The sequence below is a fragment of the Melanostigma gelatinosum genome (assembly GCF_949748355.1).
Source record: "Melanostigma gelatinosum genome assembly, chromosome: 8".
NCBI lineage: Eukaryota > Metazoa > Chordata > Actinopteri > Perciformes > Zoarcidae > Melanostigma > Melanostigma gelatinosum.
Genome location: NC_136641.1, coordinates 17,386,105 through 17,408,017, shown reverse-complemented (window position 1 = coordinate 17,408,017; position 21,913 = coordinate 17,386,105). Strand labels below are relative to the sequence as shown.

At 43.8% G+C, this 21,913-nt stretch overlaps 1 protein-coding gene across 1 annotated transcript; it reads left to right on the top strand.

Annotated features, from left to right (window-relative positions):
- Positions 1 to 174: 174 nt before the first annotated feature.
- Positions 175 to 20,077, top strand: trim101 (tripartite motif containing 101). Its single transcript, XM_079273131.1, has 13 exons — positions 175 to 944; positions 1,526 to 1,735; positions 4,999 to 5,180; positions 5,311 to 5,500; positions 6,698 to 6,793; positions 7,039 to 7,116; positions 7,597 to 7,646; positions 14,288 to 14,393; positions 15,049 to 15,071; positions 15,255 to 15,379; positions 16,142 to 16,413; positions 17,509 to 18,021; positions 19,948 to 20,077. Exons 1-13 carry the CDS (start codon positions 933 to 935, stop codon positions 20,032 to 20,034), a joined length of 1,944 nt encoding a protein of 647 aa, XP_079129257.1. The 5' UTR covers positions 175 to 932; the 3' UTR covers positions 20,035 to 20,077.
- Positions 20,078 to 21,913: the final 1,836 nt, after the last annotated feature.

The window sequence follows — 21,913 nt, the reverse complement described above, 5'->3', positions numbered from 1 at the left end:
TAGCATGGTCTTAATGCGTCCACATACCAGCCACTGCCTGATATGGTGTGTGTGTGTGTGTGTGTGTGTGTTGGGATTATTTCAGAGGCACTGGGCTGAAACCTGACTCCCCCCAACTCAGATCACTCCTCTCACACTGACTGGCACATCGCTGTGGATGGTGAGGAAGCTGCAAACAAACAATCACAGCAGTCGCTATACTTGTGTGGATAAAAAGAGGAATGGAGTGAGTGTTGGACGAGCGAGAGAGAGAGGTTGTGTGAGGAAGAGGAGGACGAGCAAGGAAGAGGTAGAAGGTGAAAAGGTAGAGAGACTCCCTTTCCATGACCAGGCAGATTTTGTGTCAGCGTTCGGTGTCACAGGAGCTGAACAGGAGAGATCACAAACTGACTGCTGCTTCGTTCCAAGATACTTTTCTTGACCTCAGCTTTTAAATATGTTTTTTGTGTGACAACAAACTGTCTGAGTGAGTGAGTTGGGGGTTTCCAGAAACTGAGACAGACAACGTTGCCCTCTGTGGTCTGTACGAGCAGCAGCGTCATGCAAAACTTACCCAACACCGGAGTTTCAAGTAAATGAAACTGTATCCTGGGCTCTCTGTGCATATAAACATCCAAAACATATTGACAAAATACTTGCCCTGAAGACCTGCAAGGAGATCAAGTTCAGCCTTCCTGCTCGTCCTGCAGGACTCTTTCTGTTGATGCTTTGCTCACAGCAGGATCTCAACTCTGCTGTGATTTTGAATACTATAACAGAGAACTGGATTTCATTGGGACACAAATACATCTCAACCAAATGATTCTGTGATTGACTCCTAAGACAAGCAGAAAGGCCAGACACCGGAGGAGGAGGAACACCAGCTGCCTCCAACTTTTGAATGGCAAAGAGAAACTAACTGTCAACAGCCCAAACACAGCGACCGTCATCAGATGGAGAGGAAGGTGAGTAAACAGGTTGTTTTGTTTCAGCTTTGACTGTTATGTCAATGCTGTTGTGTTTTGTTTCTCTCTTTAAATTTGTCCTGTCCAGTTTGCTTGTGTTAACTGTCTACTTTATTGCATTTCCCTTGCCTTTTAAAATAAAAACTTAAAGTCAGGGATAACATTTTAGATGTATTCATACGCTTACTTTTACAGGCATAGCTTTTATGGAAAGTATCAAACAAGGTGATACAGAATATATAGTACGTGTTACTGTCAGACAGTGTGGAAAAAGAGGATAACAAAATATGGAAACTGAATGTTAAAGGACACGCAAACGTGAACATTGTGAAAACAATATTGTGAATTTGGTAACTCCAATGATTAATCTACATACCTCCAACAAATCTCAAGTTGCAAGGTGGTTTTCATAGAAATTAACCAAAACAAATTTAAGAAAAAGTTCCAGAATGTTTCTTTTAAACTACAGTCAGCACTGACTGAAGTTCATACATATTTATAATCATTGTCACCAGTGCAGTCCCTCACAAACTGGCTGACAGCAGCAGAACAGTGCATTCAATCAGTTCTGGTGCCGACAGGAGGAGGTGAAGTTCGGCGGAGCAGCCATGTCTCTGCCGGCGGAGCTGAGCTGCCTGCAGGGCGGCGGGGGAGCAGAGGGTGAGGTGGCGCTGGCAACGCTGGAGAAACAGCTGATCTGTCCCATCTGTCTGGAGCTCTTCAGCAAACCGGTGGTCATCCTGCCCTGCCAGCACAACCTCTGCAGGAAGTGTGCCAAAGAGCTGTACCAGGTCTGTGAGACGGCACACATGTGTGTGTATGTGTGTATATATATATGTACACATGTTTGTACTGTGTGTTTCTGTACATACAATCCCTGTATGGCCACACAGTTCTGTACATGTATGTGCTGGAACACACTTATCTTTCATCACATACCCTTTATACTATGGGACAGCATTGTTCACAACACTCACACACACATACTCAAACAAAGCCTGTGTCAGATTTGTGTGTGTGTGTGTGTGTGTGTGTGTGTGTGTGTTTGGGTTCAGTGGATTATCAGTGTCTAAAAAGTGATGTGTGGATGTATAACTGGTTCGCTCATGTACATGTAAATCCCCTGCCGTGAGCTATATTTACTGCTATTGTTCAGACCGTGTGTGTGTTTTGCTAACATGTTGAGATCCATTTTGCAGCAGCGGTGGGTAACTGAGAATGTTACTCAGTTTATGAACTCAAGAACTCTACTTAAAGGTGCAATGTGTAAGATCTGGCCATAGTTTTTAGTTTAAAATGTTAAAAGAATATACTAACATTATCCACAGAATGTGAAGAGGTTGCAGTGTTGACGTTGTGTCAGAGATGTCTATATTGTTTTGCAGAAACATCTGCTGAACTGAGTACGCCAGCTCGCCCCGTCCTGTCTTGTAAGGCTTGTAAACAAGAACACGAGTCATTCCCTTGTTGAGCAAGCAAAGCAAAGTGTTGGCCAAACATTTTGACCTCATGATGGTGTCAGAATGTGTGAACCCGATTCATGGAAATCCATCCAACACTTTTTGAGACATTTCACTAAAAAACAAAAGTGTCAACCTCATGACTATTTCATGGGAATCTGGACCAGAGTGGTAGACCAACAGACTGAGATGCCAACAACATTACCACCCATAGAGCCACACCACTAGCATGATGATAGCAAAAACAAGTGCCTGTCTTCCACTACAGTGGAAAGAAGAAGTGTGGCATCGTGTTGGGTTCATCATATTATCTGTGCGCTTGACTTTTCTTCTTGTGTCACCAGAATCTCATTTAAGTGGACTCAGTTTCTTAGAATAAAGATTTAGATCTTCATGTCCTGCACTATTTATAATACCTGACGTCGGTAGTTTTATTCCTATTTCCAAATCTGAAATGCACTCTCATAACATTCTACTACCCAGTAGGAGTCACATGCACACCCAAGCACACTTTACATGTGTGTTAACTTGCATGTACACGTTTCTTCATGTGTGTGGTATGTAAGACGGAAACTTGATACGGTATACTCCTCCCTTGCTGACATGCTCATGTTTGACTCTGAGAAGTCTGTCCTGCAAAAAACACTCACAAACACACACACTGATACATGCAACCGAAAGCTTAAGATATCACCTAAACCTCCCCATCACCTGACCACATACTACAGCACAGCTCAGCCTGCCAGCAACAGCTTCTTCTAACAGCTCATCTTCCCACTTTCCCCAACTTTTAATATGATTAGGGATTATTGTTATATACTGCTGGGAGGTACTGGGGGGGGGGGGGATCTGATCATTTTTAAGGGCGGACACACTTCAGATTGAATGAAACTGTAAAGTTTGGTGTATGTAAGTGCTACTGAAGTGGAAATTTCTGGCTCCGAGTATGAGAGAAAACTAATTTTGAGAAAACTGACTTTAAAGGAACAGAGTGCAGCATTTAAGGGGATCTAGTGGCAGAAATGGAACGTAATATTAATTGATTACTGACATTAAGACAATCCTTTTTGTTTTGCAAAAGATTTCTGAAATGTGATGCTAAAATATGCAAATGCAGCATTATCTAACTTTAACTTTTGATGAATTTAGGAGAAATCTACAGACGCGATTAGACAGAGTGTGGTAAAATAATCACCTAAATGTGTATTTTAGAGGTTTTCTTTCCACTAGTCTGAAAGAAGATCAATGTTTTTGCACCAAAATGTCCCATGCTTTCATGGTCAGTGTGATTGTGAATCAGGTATTAACATGCATTCTATGGGGTATTATAAAGGTTTCAATAAATCTGAAATGTAACTCATTGGAACCCTTCTAAAGCAGACTATTTGGGGATATTTTGGATTATACAACAGAAGTGGTTTGAGGAGTTTCTATGAAGATTTTGATTATTTACTTTGATTGTGAAATCGTGTCAATATAGAAACCGATATAAATTCTAGCCAGCCGTAAACACATTGTAAGCCATCTCTCTCTCTCTCTCTCTCTCTCTCTCTCTCTCTCTCTCTCTCTCTCTCTCTCTCTGAGTGCTCAGTGTTTGTCTCTCTACCAGCTGATCCCTCCGCCAGGCCCAGCAGCAGCTGAAGCTTAAAGGTCACTATTTCAGGACACATTACACCTCTAACCTTCCCGCCGCCTTTCTGCTCATCTGTCCTTTTCCTCACTCGTCTATCGGTCTTCCCCCTAAATCTCAATTCCCTAATTGGTTTCAACATTTGGCTCAGTTTTCTCTTGTGTTCTCCTGTTTTTTGTTTGTGTCTTCAACTGTTGAACTATCGACCCATATTTCTGTATTTTTGTCGGTAAACTGCTGTAAACTGAAACTTACTTTTTGGTTCTGACTCTCCAGCTCTCATCAACCTCATGTCAGCTGTTTTCAGCAAACAAGCTCTGATTCAGTCACTGTTCACTTACTGAGACTAAACAGCAGACGCAGTTAGAGACTAGCTGGTGAACATCGCAAAGTATTGAGCAGCTAAAGAGACAGATAATTCCCTCAGGGGTTGATAGAGACCAAATACAGAGCAAACTAAAAAAATCATCAAATGGAAGCAAATACGACTCCAATGGGATGATCCTGGTGCTCAGTGTCTGCTGCTTCTATTCATATATCTTTTTATTATTATTTATTAATATATTTGAAATCTCCTGTGGCCCACTTGTGGGTCCCGACCCAGACTTTGCTAATGACTGATCTAGAGACAGGGAGAGGAAACATAAGCTACTCTGTGAGTGTGGTGTGAGTGTGCAGCCCTCTGAGCCGCACTGTGTTTTCATGCTGGATGGTGAACAGGGGGTTTTGTATTTACCCAGTAACCCGTCCTGAACCAGCTCTGACTTCACCCAGGGAGACATTTGGAAGACTGAGACTAAAACTGCTGCTCATTATTGAAATCCCAGCATCCCAGCATCACAGCAACCTGTGCTGTGAGACAACACACTCCAGCTGCTGGGTGTTGACAAGCAGTCGAGGAAGGGTTGAAGATCCTTCCTCTATGAATAATCACAACATCTTGACGTTGTTTATTTCTGTGCAGCCCTCCTTGTTCCAGGCTCGTACCACCATGCAGGTGAACGGCGGCCGTTTCCGCTGTCCGTCCTGCAGACATGAAGTTGTGCTGGATCGCCACGGAGTCTACAGCCTGCAACGAAACCTGCTGGTGGAGAACATCATCGATGTCTACAAACAGCAAGTCAGCAACAACAGCAAAGCTGCAAGGTGAAAAGAGACGACTATAAGAGAATTACGATGTAGAATATGCCTCCATAACATAAATACAGGTGTTTGAAGGCGTGGTGTTTCCTCTCTCTCTCTCTCTCTCTCTCTCTCTCTCTCTCTCTCTCTCCAGCCCCCTCCCTCCTCCTCCACGTCCTCGTCCTCCACTTCCTGGTCAGGTGACATGTTCGGACCATGAGGGTGAGAAGGTGAACATTTACTGTCTCACCTGTCAGGTTCCTACATGTTCTCTCTGCAAAGTGTTCGGGGCTCATCAGTCCTGTCAAGTGGCTCCTCTGACAGACATCTATCAGCAGAAGAAGGTATATAACATTCTTCTATAATGGTGTGTGACAATTATACCAATGTTTTTTTTCATGTTTTGAAAGCTTTATACATACTACGTCTATTCTATCTACATCTATCCGTCTGCTATTCCTTTCATGAAAATCAGCTTATTTCTATTTTATGCTGCTTTATACTTCTCCTCCACTACATCTCAGAGGTAAATATTGTACTTTTTACTCCACTACATTTATCTGACAGCTTTAGTTGTTTTTCAGATTACAGTTTTTCATCCCCTTCCTGTCCAGTGAAAAACACGTATCTCCAGATGTGCTGATGTTGTTTGTGATAAACTGAAGGATGAAATGTTCCTTTATGTGTTCAGAAAATGCACTTACTTTCTTAAACTGGAGCCTCTTGGGTCAGCTGAAAGAAGCATCATCACAAAGCTGAAAACAGGACTGTTTTACTCAGTTCGAGAAAAGTTGACTTTTTAGAGATACCGGTATGTGTTTCGCACAGGACAGCGACTCTAAACACATGATGAACTTATAGAATGTGATTTATTGCCGTAGATTAACGTACCCAACAGTATATACAGGAGTTAAAAACAGCAGTCAAATGCAACATATACATTCTTGCAGCAGTAATATGAATCCAGAAACATCATACATATAAAATATATATATATATAAAACACTGACAGGGAACATTTTACTGCACAATCAATACTTAAGTATAAATTCTGTTAGTACTTACATACCTTTGATTAAGTGAAGTTTGGAATGCAGTGCATTTACTTGTAGCGGAGTATTTTCACAGCGTGGTATAAGTACTTTTATTTCAGGATCTGAATACTACAGCTGCAACACTGAACCTCTTAGTGGTGATGCGACACAACAGTGATTAATTAAAGCGTCCAACATCTCTCATTGTGACTGAAGAGTAACCAGTGAATGAATGTTTAAATATTTAAATCTTAACTCAAGGACTGGTTTGTTTCTGTTGTTTTAGCCCACTTAGATCAACATTCTAATAAAAGGAGCAGTTTAATGACACAGCTCACCTCGGTTAACGTCTCAAGAGTATCGTGTTAATGATCTATTGGGGTTCTTATGTAAAACCTAGCATCTTCATTTGGCCTCGGTGATTACAGACTTATTAGATTACTATTGACTGCAAATAACTAATAATCATAAGTCTTAATAACAACTTAATGTCCTTTTGTTTCTCAGGATGAGCTGAGTGAAGGAGTCAGTTCTTTGGTGGCAGTCAACGACAAAGTCCAGGCAGTGATCAATGAGCTGGAGGAGACTTGCAAAAACATAGAGGTGTGTGTGTGTGTGTGTGTGTGTGTGTGTGTGTGTGTGTGTGTGTGTGTGTGTGTGTGTGTGTGTGTGTGTGTGTAAAGGCTGGCCCATACAGTATTTACTACCTGTATGTAGCAGTAACAGTTTTTTGAATATGCTTACTCATTTTACAGTCTCATGCATTCAGTTTCTAGTTCTAGTAAAGTGTGAAAGCACTGAACAGAAACGCTTGTTTTGTGCACTCACCTTCATTCCTCTCTCTGCAGGAGAACTGTAAGACTCAGAAACAAAGTGTGTGCGAGAAGTTCAATCATGTGTTTTCGATCCTGAAGGAGAGACAAAAGGTCAGATGTTTTCCTGTTCTCAGCACGTTTTCGACATTTATTATGATTATCTCATTTACTGTATTTCTCTGAGGGAAATATTCTATTTGTGAAGTACATTTATCTGACTGCTTTAGTTACTAGTTACTTTTCACCATAAAAAGCAGACAGTATAATGTAGTGCTATACTATTAATCTACCCATTGATGAACTACAACATTAAAATGCTCTTACATAAATTCATTAGTGGTTAAAACAGAATAATATAATGTATATATAACTACATGTCAATATATGAATGGACCCATATTTTACTTTATAATATTGTTGTATTAGTATATTAAGTATTTTGAAAATTGTGATGTTAATATATGAAATACATGTCAGTGCATGGTGTATATTCTATGTCAGCAGTAAAAGTCACAGCAGCAGTAACAGGTCTCATAGTAGTAGTTTATTATTGTCTTCATCATCATCACCATCATCATCATCGCGCTGAAGGTGATGACGCAGCGTATCAGCTCTGAGCAGGAAGAGAAGATAGGCCACGCTGTTGAGAATAAATCTCATGTTGAGGAGAAAACTCAGGTGAACAGACTTAGGTCGAGGCGTTTAGCTCAATTCAAGCAATAAGGTTTATTTGTGACAGAAGTATTATGTCCAGCAGTTAAACGTGCACGGACCTAAAAAGTTCACTCTGTAGGAGTGAATGAAAAGCTAGAAGGCGCTTAGACAGAGTGCGCATGCGTTCATATATTAGGTCCTCCTTTTGGAGCCTATTGGTCAAAGCAATAGTAGGAGGCGGATTTGTTTTTAGCATTCAAATAGCCTGATGGAGCACTGAGCATCTCCGCCCACACTGGCTCACGTCCGGGATCCGCCTTCTCTGGAACGTCAGTGTGTGAGATGTTGATTCAGCCGCATATTGTTATGTTCGGCCAACTAGATAAGCTAGGCGCTAGATATGCAAGGGCGCCTCTTTCTATCTCTAAGATGGAGCAGGCAGTTGAGACTGGTTCTCTGTAAGACTATGTGACATTTAACTGGGGCAAAAGCTATCCTTCAGAGTTCTAGTAATTTCCACTTTGTTCAGGCGAGTGCGAGAGTGCCCCACCTGGCGTTTTTGACCTTCTTGTACTAGAACTCACATATCCGCGTATAAGCTGTGTTTAACATTGAATGAATGTATATTTTTATTTACAAATCCCCCTTTTCACACCTGCTAGGTGTGAACTTCTATGTTTTGGAACTACTCATTCAATGGCTGTAACTCTATGTTTAGGTCCCTATCATCTGAATCGTCTGGATCGGAAACTGGTGGGGTGCTATGTCTAGTTCGGGTGTGTGTCTGATTCGGGGATGGAGAGGGAAGAGGGGCAGTTGAATGAGATGGGTGCTGGTGTGTCTGATACTTGGTTTCTAATCCCCAGATCAGTAAGGCAACTAGTATGCCCATTCCCACCCCCATTATAGTTTTCTTCCCACATCCCACCCTTTCCCAGGCGAAGCGCTGCCGACCTCGGTCGGCGGGGTTTGCATAAGATTGCATAATCTAAGTTCCTGATGCATTTTCCAAATTAGTGCGAATTTCTCCTAGTGTTCTGGTTGGTACCGGTGCTGGGACACAATGTGTCAGGTGGTGCCAAGGGGCGCCTGATTTGCCCTTGACCTGGACCGAGTGTGAAGTAACCTCCTTCACCTCGTACGGCCCAGTCCACCTGGGGTCAGTCCACTTGCGCTTGTGAACCTTGACCCTGACCCAATCACCTACTTGTATCTGCTTTCCAGCTGCCGCTGCTTCAGGTACTGCTCGAGTCCTCTCGATCTGCTTGGAGAGAGCTTCAGCAAGGGAAGTTAGGGCACTCATATAGTCAGACATTTCAATCTGCTGTACATCCAGAGGTGGCATATGACCTCCATCTCTGGGTGGACCTGGCATCGGCCGGCCAGTCATGATCTCGTGTGGGGAGAGATGTGTTTCTCCCCCTTTTCCGGACCTCATGGCCATAAGGGCCAGGGGCAGGGCCTCAACCCATGTTAATTTGGAGCCCGCGCAAACTTTGGCAATTTTGGCCTTAAGGCAAGGCAAGTTTATTTGTATAGCACATTCCAACAATAAGGTAATTCAAAGTGCTTCACATAAAACCATTAAAAGCATCAAAACATGAGGCAAAAGAAAAGGAGATTTAAAAACAATTAAAGAAACAGTGTAAGAAATAAAATTCAGTCGTAAAAAGTAAAGGAGATTTAAAACATACATTGAAACAATAATTGATGTCTCCCTGAGACATTACGCTGCACGCAATCAACCGTACACTGCCGCAATTCTCAAGGGCCTGATTCGCTCGTTCCACCAGGCCCTGAGATTGCGGGCGATAGACTGACCCGAATCGGTGTGTGATTCCCAGAGATTGCTCTACCTGTGCGAGCATGGTGTTGCTAAAGTGTGATCCGTTATCAGAGCGGATGCATCTCGGCACTCCGTAACGGGGAATCAGTTCTGTCTGCAGCCACCTTACAACTGTCTGCGCGTCTTCTCTCTTGGTGGGAATTGCTTCCACCCATCTTGAAAATCTGTCTACCATTACCACGATGTACCTCTTTCCCTGCACTCTGTTCTCTAGTCCCATATCTGTATAATCTATGCTGATGTCTTGGAAACAGGCAGAGGGCACGGGATAAGATCCCATCGGTGTCTTGAATGGTTTTCTTGGGTTGTGATTTCCACAAATTTGACATTCATCGCAGAAGAGGAAAGATATCGCTTCCATGTGCGGATGCCACCATAGTTGTTTTAGATTGTCCAATGTCCGTTTCTTTCCCTCGTGTGTAGGTCCGTGGGCCCCTGGTAGGAGTGCTGCACACAGTTCTGCTGAGGCAACCACTCTGCCGTCGTGGGCTCTCCACAGACCTTCTTTGTCTTTTGAGGCTCCTCTTCGTGTCCATTCGGACCATTCCTAAGGTCCTGCTTTCTTTTGATGTTCTTTGATGTGCTCGATTGTGAGCTCAGGGCGGATGTGACAATATGAGAAGTCTTTTCAATCGCTTTTGCCACTGCTGCAACATATCTTGCGCACGTGGATTGACCATTTTCCACAGCGTCAAGTTTTGAAGAATGATACATCAGTACCTGTCTCTCACCCCCCTTTTTCTGGAAGAGTACAGCATTGAGTAGGCTGTCTCTTTCAGAAACATCAAGGTGGAACGGTAGGGAGTAGTCTGGGGAAATGAGTGCGGCGGCATGTGCAAGTGCTTGCTTCAAGTGGGAGAAAGCTGCTTCAGCCTCTTTTGTCCATGTGAGGGTGGCAGTAAGATTTCTGGTGCCCACTTCCTTCAACATTTCTCTGAGAATGGTGGTGTTGTTGGTGTAGTCTGGGATATGGGCTCGTGAGTAGCCTGTTAAACCCTAGATTTCGCGGCGGCCTCAGCCGCGTCGTGTTCTTTGAGTTGTTTCTTGAGTAGGGCCTTCTGCAAGGTCTTAATTTCTGTTTCACTTCCAGCCTCAGTTTGAATGTGCTTGGAGAGGTAATGTCGGAGCTGGGCGTTCCACATGTCTTGTGTAATTTCCTCTAGGCCAACCACTGCGTCCATGCTCTGGCGAGGTCCATCAGGTAGGCCTCGTTTTACCATTGTGCGCCATAGTGCCACTGTGGTAATGCTTGCATCATGTGGTTCTCTGAAGGCCTCGCGCCACACCTGTTCTGCTCTGGCCAGATACAGGGGTGGGGGCTCTGCCGGGGTCCAGATGAATGCTGCCACTGCGCCTTGGTTCACTGGAGTGGGGAACTTAGTTCTGAGCTCCTGCCACAACGCTGTACGATATCGATCAAAGGGGTCGGCATCTGGTGCCACACCGGCGCCTGCCATGTATAGTAGGGTAGTACACTGGGTTGGGTCCAGACAGCGGAAGAGAAGTGCTCTCAGGTCGCCTACCGCCAGCTGACGGCCAGCTGTCAAAGCTTCCGTGAGCTGAATCCACGGATCGGCTCCTGCATGGAGGGATGGAAGCTGTTGTACTATGCTGGTCAGGTCTGCAAACCCAAAAGGCACAAATTGAACACGCTGTGGTTGCGCGAGGGTGGGGGCTGCTCTCAGGGGATATTCACTGACAGTCTCCTCTGTTTTTTCTTTGGGGGGCGGGCCATGGGACCGAAGGTGATACTGGGGGGGAGGAACCAGAGGAAGTGCTGGAGACAGGCCAGTTGAGGGCGGGGGAGGGGCCGAGGCCAGAGATGCCTGGCCCGGTTCCTGTGCAGTCTTTTCCAGACCTACCGGGGCTTGAGTGGTAGGGGTGATGTCGAGGGGGGTGATGTCGAGTGCCTGATGGGGCCTGGTTTGTTCTTTTCCGGTCGGCATGTCCACCTGTATCCGATCCGTCATGGCCGTTCCTAGTGCCATCATTGCCACTCGCTGTTCCTCTTCTCTGTCTTTGCGGGCTTGCTTCAGTGGGTTAGCGAACCCCCATCGCTTGGTTTGATTTGTCGTTTGATTTCTCTCTGCAGTCTGTGCGTAGGCCACTCGTTTTGTCAAATCGTTGGTAACGAGCAGGAGGTCGTTGATCGATGGAGGTAGTGGACTGGCCGCCTTCCACCATCCCTCCTCTTGCCATCGTTTCATGCAGTTTTCCCAATGTGTCTTGTCTCTTTTCCATGCAGCCTTGCCTCCTGTGGCTGTTACAGCTTTTTTCAGTTTTGCACGCAGTACTTCTGAGTAGCCACCAGATGGAGCCACAGCTCCAGCCATGTCTTCTTGTGTTCTTCTTTTCTTTTTTCAGTTCAAGTTTTTTTTTTTTTTTTTTTCTTTCAATCAATCTTTTTCAATTCCAATCTTCTTTTTTTCAAAATTCCTTTTTTTTTTTTTTTTCAAATTTCAAATTTCAAATTTCAAATTTCAAATTTCAAATTTCAAATTTCAAATTTTTCAATATAAAATGTTTGGATGCAGTACTCCCGAATGTCCACCAGATGGAGCCAAAGCTCCTGTCGAATGTTCTTCTTGCAGTTCCTGAAGCACCCACAGAGGGAGCCAAAGCTCCTGTCAAATGTTCTTGTGCAGTTCCTGAAGTACCACCAGAGGGAGCCAAAGCTCCTGTCAAATGTTCTTGTGCCCTCTGTCCTAGTTGTTATCTCTCCCTGCTTTGGCTGCAGCTGTCTTTCTTATCTAAGATGTTCACTCCCTTGCCTCTGTGCCTTTGCCTGCTGTGTCTTCGCTCCTAACTCTGTTCACGGTTCTTATGGATATCTATTACATATATTAACCCTCAGCTTTCCTCTTCTATTCTAGTGTTTGTGGTTCTGTGTTTGAGTGCAAAGTTTGTGTCTTATGCGTGTGCTCTGCTCCACTGACCGTCAATCTCTGAAAAGCACACCAACCTGGTGAAAAACACTACAACTTTACAACTACACATGTACTCTCTAACACCTGTACGCTTCACACAGTCACTCACATCCATACCAGATTGACACCATACACTGCCGTCGCTGAAATACGCACAAATCACATATAGATCTGCTCTTATAGCGTTTTCACGAGCACGGTCCCGAAGGAGATGGATACCTAATAGGCATTACTCAACACTCAATCGACCATACACTGCCGTGATTCCACAAATAATCGCACACAGACCTCGTCAGGAAAGGTCTATTGACCTTATTGTTTACAGTGTACGCCTTGTGCGAACACGGTCCCTAAGGAAATGGCGAATTCTTGTGCTACAATTGAATCGATGTCTCCCTGAGATCATCTATGCTGCATGCAAACCCATACACTGCCACTTCTGCAATACTGGTACACAAACCTCATCAATTACCTCAATTTGACCTCCTCAATTTATTTTTTTCAATTAAAATTCTCTGGATGGATCTTCGTTTTACAGTGTACAACATTGCATGAATGTGGTCCCCTCTAGGAAATGGCGTTTTGCAGTCTCCAGACACACTACAGTCACATCAGCGTATTTCAACAACAATTCTATATACTCGATCCAAATCTCAGCTTGCAACTTCGCATAAATCAACAGTGTGGCCCGGAATTCAGTCTTTCAGACCGTCATTGGTCAGCGAACCGAAGCTTTCGCCACGGCTGTGTAACCTCCGAACAGTTATCAAAACTTACACGGTGAACACGATGCCAGTTTATAGAACTTACAATCCTTAATTTCTGTTAGATCCACTCACACACATGTACATTCTATGCTACAAAACCCCCACTGCTGTCATAACAATCCTGTCACAATGCTTCGTCAATTTATCTTTAAAAATTTAGTCAACGCAATTCTTTACTCACCCCCGGTACTCCTGATCAATTCAATTTGGTTTTTCCTACATACAATTCTGCAGATTTCATTTAAATAGGCTCTGCTTACCTTTTGATTGCAGCTGCTTTGATCAGTTTCCCGAGATGATAAGAATGGCTCCGATTGTCAGCCGGAATCCCCAGCCTCTCGGGAAAACACCTGTTGTTTTGTCTGTTGACAGAAGAAAAAGTCCGTCACGAGATGTCTCTCCTACTGATCGTTAAGAACCATCGCTGCTACCATGTTGAGAATAAATCTCATGTTGAGGAGAAAACTCAGGTGAACAGACTTAGGTCGAGGCGTTTAGCTCAATTCAAGCAATAAGGTTTATTTGTGACAGAAGTATTATGTCCAGCAGTTAAACGTGCACGGACCTAAAAAGTTCACTCTGTAGGAGTGAATGAAAAGCTAGAAGGCGCTTAGACAGAGTGCGCATGCGTTCATATATTAGGTCCTCCTTTTGGAGCCTATTGGTCAAAGCAATAGTAGGAGGCGGATTTGTTTTTAGCATTCAAATAGCCTGATGGAGCACTGAGCATCTCCGCCCACACTGGCTCACGTCCGGGATCCGCCTTCTCTGGAACGTCAGTGTGTGAGATGTTGATTCAGCCGCATATTGTTATGTTCGGCCAACTAGATAAGCTAGGCGCTAGATATGCAAGGGCGCCTCTTTCTATCTCTAAGATGGAGCAGGCAGTTGAGACTGGTTCTCTGTAAGACTATGTGACATTTAACTGGGGCAAAAGCTATCCTTCAGAGTTCTAGTAATTTCCACTTTGTTCAGGCGAGTGCGAGAGTGCCCCACCTGGCGTTTTTGACCTTCTTGTACTAGAACTCACATATCCGCGTATAAGCTGTGTTTAACATTGAATGAATGTATATTTTTATTTACAACGCCCAGGCGTCGGTGCGATGCTACGGAGACAGCGTGGAAGCCAACAGCAAACTGGTGGAGAGAGCAGTGAGCAGCATGGAGGAGCCGGACATGGCTGCTTTTGTTCAGGTGTGCGTGCGTGTGTGTGTGTGCAAAATATTTTGAACAGATGCTCTTTAGAATTAGGAAGACATTTACGCTGTATAAACGCGACAGTACAAACCTGAAGTGCAAACATTATTGTCTCGTAAAAAAATACTACAGGTACTATTAGCTGTAGAAATATGCAGTTTGCTTGGTCTCCCTTTGTTTTGTTTTGTTTTTATTTCAGCCTATTTATTTCTCAGGGGCAGTGCGTATAAATAAACATTACTTTGTAAATTTGCCAGAATAGCCAGGAGGTTATTTTTCTTAAAGTAAAAGTAAAACATAGACAAACATAAGCAGGACACAGACATGGCCAACAGTAAAGCAAAAACAAACAATTACAGATATGACAAGTCCATTTAATATTACACTGCCCATTACTGGAGGTGGAAGAAGTACTCGCATCTGTTACTGAGGTAAAAGTAGCATTACTACAATAATACTGACAAGTAACTTACAGTCGCAAGTTGAAGAAATGTTCAGATTTTTGTTTGTGCATCTTGTGCTGAATGGAGTTGATGTCTGAACAATTACAGTATGTAGATAATAAAAACTGCAAGATAATAGACGTAATAATTGTTTGTCTCCAGAATCTCTAAAATAACTGCTTATCATTTTTCTCATTTCCTCCCTTCAGAATTCAAGAGAGCTGATGACAAAGTGAGTATTGTGATGAGATATGTTATGTTTTGTTGCCTACTGGATGGTTTTGATACAGCTCTTTCTTTTCTAAAGTAAACCATTTGTTAGATTTTTTAAAATTCTTTTCTGTTTTCTTTTCTTTCGTCCACTCTTTACTCTATACCTTGTTTTTCGTCTACTCCCCCCTCTGCCTCTCCTCAGAGTGATAACAGCGACCGGCTCCTGTCCAGCTGAGACACTGAAACCAGGTTATGAGAGTTTGAGCCACTACAGATTCAACTTCAGCAAGCAAGAGACGGCTCTGAAGAGCATAGACTTCCTCAAAGGTAGGAAGAGGGACTGCCTGGGAAACCACTTTAAAACGTTATCTTCATAAGACACCATTTATTTTGCATGAGACCTTCCAGCTGCACCAGTTGCACCAACAAAAGACATTTCTGTCCACTTTGTGAAAGTCCTCTTCTGAAGCGTCATAAATATTGACTGCAAAAATAGTATGAAAAAGTAAAAATAAACATTATTTATTATTTTGCCCAGAACGGACAAAACAAACACGATCTCGAGAGCAAGCCTTTTGCATTTTTACGCAACCTGAAGGCCACTGAAGTTTTTGGATAGAGGGGAATAAGCGGAGGGGGAGTCAATCGGTTGCAATCTGCAACCAAACTGCTCGATGCCACTAATCCTACACTGCCACTTTAAATATGTAAATTAGGCATTATCTACCGCTAACTTTCAGTGAATTTAGGAGAAATCTACAGACGCAAATAGACAACGTGTAGTAGAATGAACAGCTAAATGTACTCTTTGGATGTTTTCTTTCCACTAGTCTGAAAGAAGACATGACCAGTACATGAAAAACGATGGGGTGTCCCGTCTCAAGACACTCTCAAGATAATATTGACATTATTCAGGCTTTGACAGCATCTCTTTGAGACCTGTTGATGTTATTGTAATTCATTAAATTTATAGGTAAAGATCAATAAAACCTCATATTTAACTAATACACTTTTAATTGGATAACACTTTTAAATGTATCATATGCAAGCGCACATTCAGTCTCAACAACTATTGTTTTCTCTCGGCAGTTGTGCAAAATGTTCCTGAAGGACCAGAGGTGGAAAAGGAGCCTGAAGAACCAAAAGAGCCCTCTGTCCAGATCGTAGAACCAAAACACCATCAGGAAATCTCCCCACAGAACCCAGAATCTGTTGTAGAACCAGTTAAAGAGCTAATCCCAACACTGACATCCCCACCAGAGAAACCAGCTGCACCAACATCAGCCCCAGTCCCACCAGAGGAACCAGCTGCACCAACATCAGCCCCAGTCCCACCAGAGAAACCAGCTGCACCAACATCAGCCCCAGTCCCACCAGAGAAACCAGCTGCACCAACATCAGCCCCAGTCCCACCAGAGAAACCAGCTGCACCAACATCAGCCCCAGTCCCACCAGAGGAACCAGCTGCACCAACATCAGCCCCAGTCCCACCAGAGAAACCAGCTGCATCAACATCAGCCCCAGTCCCACCAGAGAAACCAGCTGCACCAACATCAGCCCCAGTCCCACCAGAGAAACCAGCTGCACCAACATCAGCCCCAGTCCCACCAGAGAAACCAGCTGCATCAACATCAGCCCCAGTCCCACCAGAGAAACCAGCTGCACCAACATCAGCCCCAGTCCCACCAGAGAAACCAGCTGCACCAACATCAGCCCCAGTCCCACCAGAGAAACCAGCTGCACCAACATCAGCCCCAGTCCCACCAGAGGAACCAGCTGCACCAACATCAGCCCCAGTCCCACCAGAGAAACCAGCTGCACCAACATCAGCCCCAGTCCCACCAGAGAAACCAGCTGCACCAACATCAGCCCCAGTCCCACCAGAGAAACCAGCTGCACCAACATCAGCCCCAGTCCCACCAGAGAAACCAGCTGCACCAACATCAGCCCCAGTCCCACCAGAGAAACCAGCTGCACCAACATCAGCCCCAGTCCCACCAGAGAAACCAGCTGCACCAACATCAGCCCCAGTCCCACCAGAGGAACCAGCTGCACCAACATCAGCCCCAGTCCCACCAGAGAAACCAGCTGCATCAACATCAGCCCCAGTCCCACCAGAGGAACCAGCTGCACCAACATCAGCCCCAGTCCCACCAGAGAAACCAGCTGCACCAACATCAGCCCCAGTCCCACCAGAGAAACCAGCTGCACCAACATCAGCCCCAGTCCCACCAGAGGAACCAGCTGCACCAACATCAGCCCCAGTCCCACCAGAGAAACCAGCTGCACCAACATCAGCCCCAGTCCCACCAGAGGAACCAGCTGCACCAACATCAGCCCCAGTCCCACCAGAGAAACCAGCTGCACCAACATCAGCCCCAGTCCCACCAGAGGAACCAGCTGCACCAACATCAGCCCCAGTCCCACCAGAGAAACCAGCTGCATCAACATCAGCCCCAGTCCCACCAGAGAAACCAGCTACATCAGCCCCAGTCCCACCAGAGAAACCAACTGCACCAACATCAGCCCCAGTCCCACCAGAGGAACCAGCTGCATCAACATCAGCCCCAGTCCCACCAGAGAAACCAGCTACATCAGCCCCAGTCCCACCAGAGAAACCAGCTACATCAGCCCCAGTCCCACCAGAGAAACCAACTGCACCAACATCAGCCCCAGTCCCACCAGAGAAACCAGCTGCACCAACATCAGCCCCAGTCCCACCAGAGAAACCAGCTGCACCAACATCAGCCCCAGTCCCACCAGCTCCAGGTCTGGTGAGGGACTCTGTGGAGCCGGCAGGGGCGGTTCTGCAGGCGGAGGCCGAGGACCCGGACTTACATGACAGAGAATCTGGTCTGATGAAGAACAAAACAGCGGAGAGAAACGAGCCGGCAGAGCGATGTGCAGCTCCTGATCCTGTTAAAGAGGGAAACGTCTGCGAAGAGCAGGAGGGAATGAACACACAACAGGTACTTTCAGCTCATCCTTTTATTTCTTATGCCCGTTAAATGAACCCTGGTCCTGTTAACTACAATGTGTGTACACTTCAAATGTGAAAAATTATTAATTTGATCAAATATAACTCTCGATGGATGGCCTACTTTTTAATTTTTTCAGTCGGGTCTAAAATCATCACCTCTGGAAGTCATTTATACTGTGAATCACAGCTGACAGTTCAGTTTGAAGATGTGTTCATGACTTGATCGTACATCTCTCGTCTGTTAAAAGCTCACGATGTTTTCAAATCTGAAAACTGAAACCAAAAGCTGCACAAAATGTTTAAAATCAATCTGTAACATATAATATAGGCTTTGGAAAACAGGTCAGTTGTTGCCACTGGGCTTTAAAGAAAACGTGAAGATCTTCCGTACGGCTTTCTAACCGTCTTCCTTCGCATATCAGTGTGAGACAGTAAGTGATGCAGGTGATTGGATGACACAGAGTGGGACAGAGGACACACATGATGCTCACGATGAAGAAGAAATGCAGATTGTGAAGGACGAAGTAGATGCTCACTTTTACCCCAGCTGGTACGAGGATGAGGAAGAGGAGGACATGCAGGGCTGGGTGTGCTTACCCGGGGCTGTGGAGAAGAGCTTCATCCTCGTAGAGGACGGTTTCGATCTTGGCGACGGTGTGTCTGATAATATTGATAGTCCGTCGTCTGTACCACCGCAGCAGGCTCGTTCAGGGGTAGAGAGAGGAAGCTCAGTGATGGACAAACACGACTTTGATGTCAGTGATAGGGGGGTAGAGGAAGCAGAAGAGAAAGAGCAACGTGATGAGGATCATTTATATCTAAAATGTGCTTCAGGGCTGAAGGATAAAGGGTTGGGTGAAGCTGAGACAATGAATGAAGAGCTGGAAGAAGGAAGCGTGTGGTCTGATGAAAGGAAAGAAAAAACGGATGGCTTATCAATAAGGGAGGATAGCTCTGAACCACAAAATGTCAGCTTGGATGCAGGAGATCACGGTGTGGAGGCCACAAATAGCTCGGGACAGGGAGACGGTGACACTGAGATTGAGGCCGTTAGTTCAGAGTTTGCAGAGAAGAAAGAGGAGGAAGGAGAGAACAGCGAGCAGCCTGAAGACTCGAAGACTGAAAGTGGAGAGAAAATAACCTCCGCTGTCTCTCTCCAGGTCAGTGTCGTCTGGTTTTACCTTCATCATCGTCATCATCAACCGGGCTATTGCACTCTTCACCCACCTGCTGCTGTGGCCACACCTCCACATTGTCTTCTTCTTCTTCTTCTTCTTCTCTCTTCTTTTGGATTGTCTTGCTGTTCATGTTCTACAGAGTCACTTTTGCAACTTGGCTGAAATTGCTTCACAACTTAGGTCTCTGTTGATATTTTGGGAATTGAAGGGGAAGGAGGAAGGGGAAATGAAAAGTTCTATATGTTACAAATAAATTAAAATGAAGAAAATTGAGGAAAATGAGGAAAAGCAGCAAATATTGGCATTTGAGAAGTGAAATGTTTTTACATGAAAAATGATAAAACAAATATCACAATAGTTTCCTATTAATATTCTTTATTTCCCTTTAATTTGTGAAACTAAAGCTGTCAGATAAATGTTGTGAAGTAAAAAGTACAATATCTCCCTCTAAATTATGTTGAAGTTGAAGATATGAAATGAGAAGAAAATACTCAATTAAGTACTTAAGTACTAGTAGTAGTAAAAGTACTTATATTACACCACTGGATACAGTTATGAGTCCTCTTTCCTTCCTTCTCCACATTACAGTCTTTTTGTTGCAGCATCATCTCTCCATCTCTCTCTCTCATCTCCTCACTTTGCCCACTTCTCCTGTTCCTCCTGTATGTATGGCATCTTTGACCTCCTCCTTCATCCACCGCTTTCTCTCTGTTGCCCATCCCTCCGTCTTCCTCCAGGCTGTCATTCTGCTCTTCTACCTGTTGGCCTTCCTGGTCTTCCTGCGGAAGGTGTGGGCTTACATCGGCTGCTTCATTTGCACATAACAGCAGCGGGAGACACAGCCATCCTCACTGCTGCACAGCTCAGGTATGTATCTTAATCTGCAACGTAACTACAGCTGTCAGACAAATGGAATAAAAAGTACAATATTTCAATAGATCTCTCTAATAAATCGAATAAATCTATGTATATACATCCATCTGTCCATGTTTTTACTCTTGCCTCTGCTGGCACCTTGTGGTAGAAATATGTAATTACGTTAAGTCATGAAATAGTATATTTCTATTTTAAATCAAATATAAAAATGATAATGACATATCTCACTAAAAACTACAACTATATCGTATTTTTTAAAATATATATTCTTGATGTTTTTATGCTCCAGCAACACTGACATCACTCATTGCACCCCTCTGCTTAATGCTGTGTGATAAGTATTGTTAGTATGGTTATGGAAATTTCATAAATATGCATTGAAGTGCTTCTTTTGACTGCATCTTTACATGTTGTGTATTTAATGTGAAGTGTAATGCATGATCATTTAAAGAATCTGAAAATATTGTTTCGTCAACAACTGTTTTTCTGCCATTGTCAAAGTGTAAATGTCAGTTTGGAGCAAAAACTCCTCATATAGTTAGACACTCAAGCACTGTACTGTAGTACAAAACCGAGGTATCTGTACTTTACTTGAACATATCCAATGCATGCTACTTCCCGATTATACTTAAACTACTAATATACTCATTTAACATTTTCAATGCAGGACTTTTACTTGTATTTTCACAGTGTGGTATTAGTACATTTATCAGTACAAGTTATTAGCACATTTACATCGAGTTAAGTAAAGGATCTGACTACTTCCTCCACCAACAAACGTGTTGTTTTTATATTGACTGTTTCTATGTGATACTGAGTCTTCATATAAAGTCTTCTGCTGACCCCCTTTGCTCCAGATGGAGATTGAGACAAGGAGTCCTGCTCAGACAAGTCCTCCTCAATCCTCGTCTTCCTCGTCTTTTAAACTTAGCGAAGCTCCTCGTCGACCCAGGTACTGCTTCTCCTGGCTAAACTCCCCCCACAAGTGGAAGTAGAGGACAGAGAGAAACGTTTCGGAGATGATGCTTTGCTGAGGAGATAAAGAAAGAAAGATTCACTCCAGAGTCAGTTTCATCAGTTCAGCGCTGCCCTGGGACTTAAAACATGCTTTGAAGTTCAACTCGTTTTATCAACAGTCTCTGTTATGTTCTAACTATGCATCCAGTTTGAAACAAAAAAATAAAAAACAGGAATAGATCTGTGCTGGATCTGTGTTCAGGGAAAATCTCTGTTGGGCTTTTATTTTGAAAACGTATTGAGAGGAAGAAGCTGTTGCCCTTCACACTAAAGGTCTTTACAACTGTCAAGTTTGTTTCAAGTTGCAGTAGTAGTCATACTGCAGAGTAGAAGAAGTAGTATTTGGAGGAGGAGTAGTGGTCAGGTATTGTAACAGCTTTCGTTGTGGTACAGCTAGTAGTCAGGGATGGAATGTAACTAAGTACATTAACTCAAGTACTTTACTTTCGTACAATTTTGACTTACTTGTACTTTACTTGAGTACTTCCATTTTATAATACTTTATACTTCTACACCAGTCAGAAGTAAATGTACTTTTTATTTCACTACATTTGTCTGACAGTTTTGGTTACTAGTTACTCTTTACATAAAATGGTGTAGTACTATACTACTAATAGTATCCAAAGTATCTAAATGTGTCTCCATGTGGAAGAACTAAAACACCTACATGTATTCGTAAGTGATACAAATATAATAATCGAGTATAATATAAGACTGTGAAAGGAGCCATTCTGCATAATGAGTACTTTTACTTTTGATACTTCAAATATATCTTTCTGATAATACTTGTGTAATTTTACTGAGGTAACA

Excerpts from the sequence above, each read along its gene's own strand:
- trim101 (XM_079273131.1), top strand. Across the intron at positions 5,181-5,310 it reads AACAACAGCAAAGCTGCAAG|CCCCCTCCCTCCTCCTCCAC; the intron begins GTGAAAAGAGAC and ends CTCTCTCTCCAG. Across the intron at positions 15,380-16,141 it reads GAGCATAGACTTCCTCAAAG|TTGTGCAAAATGTTCCTGAA; the intron begins GTAGGAAGAGGG and ends TTCTCTCGGCAG.